We start from the raw sequence: 1,447 nt of genomic DNA, 5'->3' as shown, positions 1-1,447 counted from the left end.
ACCACACTGGGAATCCAGCTGGCAACCTGGACATGTGCCTTGACTGGGAATCGAACCATGATCTCCTGGTTCATAGGTCTATGCTCAACCACTGAGCTATGCCAGCTGGGCTAGAGACATTTCTTTATCTTCTTGGTGTGTGCCATCTACTGAGCTTTCATGATTCACACATCTTGTTGTAATTATGTACCGCTTCCCTTCTAGGGACCAGCCTTTATATTGATGGCAGAAGGAGTGTCGTCTCACTTTTCCTTTGTCCACAGTTGATGATTTACGTGCAGAATGTCTGGCAACCATCTCCATAGCCCCAGATCCTGCTATTCCTAGTGGCTCCTGAATGAAGCTGAAAACGGAAGGCGGGTTGTTTTCCTCCAATGTGCACTCTGAAACAATGCCTTGTGTATAAAATGTCCCTTCCTGTGACAGTCTTTGCTTGTAGAACACTCTGTAACTCTGGGTAGTTGGAGGTTTTTCGGTAGGCCCTGGATTTCTGCCATGGAAACAACTTCCAGCTTTTGTAGATGGTTACATCGCTGTTTATAGCAACTTCACCCCACCCTCTTTCTCCCATGACAGGTCAGCTCTTGGGTCCCCCGTGGGGACAGCCTCCGCACATTCCTGTCCTGCCCTTTACTGACCTTAGGCTGTTTGCTCCTAGTCCCAGAGGGCCAGAAGCCAACCTGGAGGTGAGACCTGAGGAAAGCTGGAACCACCATGACCTTGAGCACTGCCGAGAAGCAGACTCCCCTCCTGGAAAGCCCGCCGTCAATGGCGAGGAGGGGGAGGGGGAGCCCCACATCTGCCGTGTATGTGGGGACAAGGCCACTGGTTATCACTTCAATGTCATGACGTGTGAAGGATGCAAGGGCTTCTTCAGGTAGAGTACCCTGCCACCCTCCCCACCGGCCACCCTGACACCCTGGGGCCCATCCGACTGGGGCTCTGCCATTCGCCCGCTGGGCACCAGGGCTGCAGCTTGACCGTCTCCCAGGCTCAGAGTGTGGGCCGGAGCCATCCGAAGGCCTCCTAATTAGTCTCAGGAGAGCCATGTGTATCTCAGAGGAATCCTTCATCTTCCATCTTCCATCTTCCTTCCTGGAAAAGGTCTCCTTCTATTAAGATACCCCTTTGTTTCTCCGTACATTCTGAGTAAAATAGAAATTCAGTCTGTAAAAGAGGAAAGGATGTGAAAGTCCAAAATGCACGTGTTCAAATCAGTCGTAGAGAGTGGTTGTTAAGTAAGAATGGCATAAAAGAAATGAAGAATGTGAAAGACAAGCTCACCTAGAAACAGGCACATAATCCAACAATTTAAGGACTGAAAAGTCCCAGCACAGCAAGACAGGCCCACACAGAAGGGCTCAGCTTGTCCAGCTGAAGAAAGAGAAGAGTGAAGCTCAGTGCAGGGCTCAGACCAGGAGGAGAAGCCGATGGGGGGGGGGGGGGG

The 1,447-nt window shown here is 51.2% G+C and overlaps 1 protein-coding gene across 1 annotated transcript in view; it reads left to right on the top strand.

Moving 5' to 3' along the window:
- Positions 1-659: 659 nt before the first annotated feature.
- Positions 660-1,447, top strand: part of NR1I2 (nuclear receptor subfamily 1 group I member 2) — an 18,080-nt gene continuing 17,292 nt past the window's right edge. Inside the window, exon 1 of the mRNA XM_006755361.2 lies at positions 660-877. Coding sequence (XP_006755424.1) covers positions 846-877 — 32 coding nt within the window. The 5' untranslated portion in view covers positions 660-845. The remainder of the gene's footprint in view (positions 878-1,447) is intronic.

Source organism: Myotis davidii, unplaced genomic scaffold, assembly GCF_000327345.1.
Source record: "Myotis davidii unplaced genomic scaffold, ASM32734v1 scaffold292, whole genome shotgun sequence".
NCBI lineage: Eukaryota > Metazoa > Chordata > Mammalia > Chiroptera > Vespertilionidae > Myotis > Myotis davidii.
Note: the sequence above shows the minus strand (reverse complement) of the source record. Positions and strands in the feature narration are given on the sequence as shown.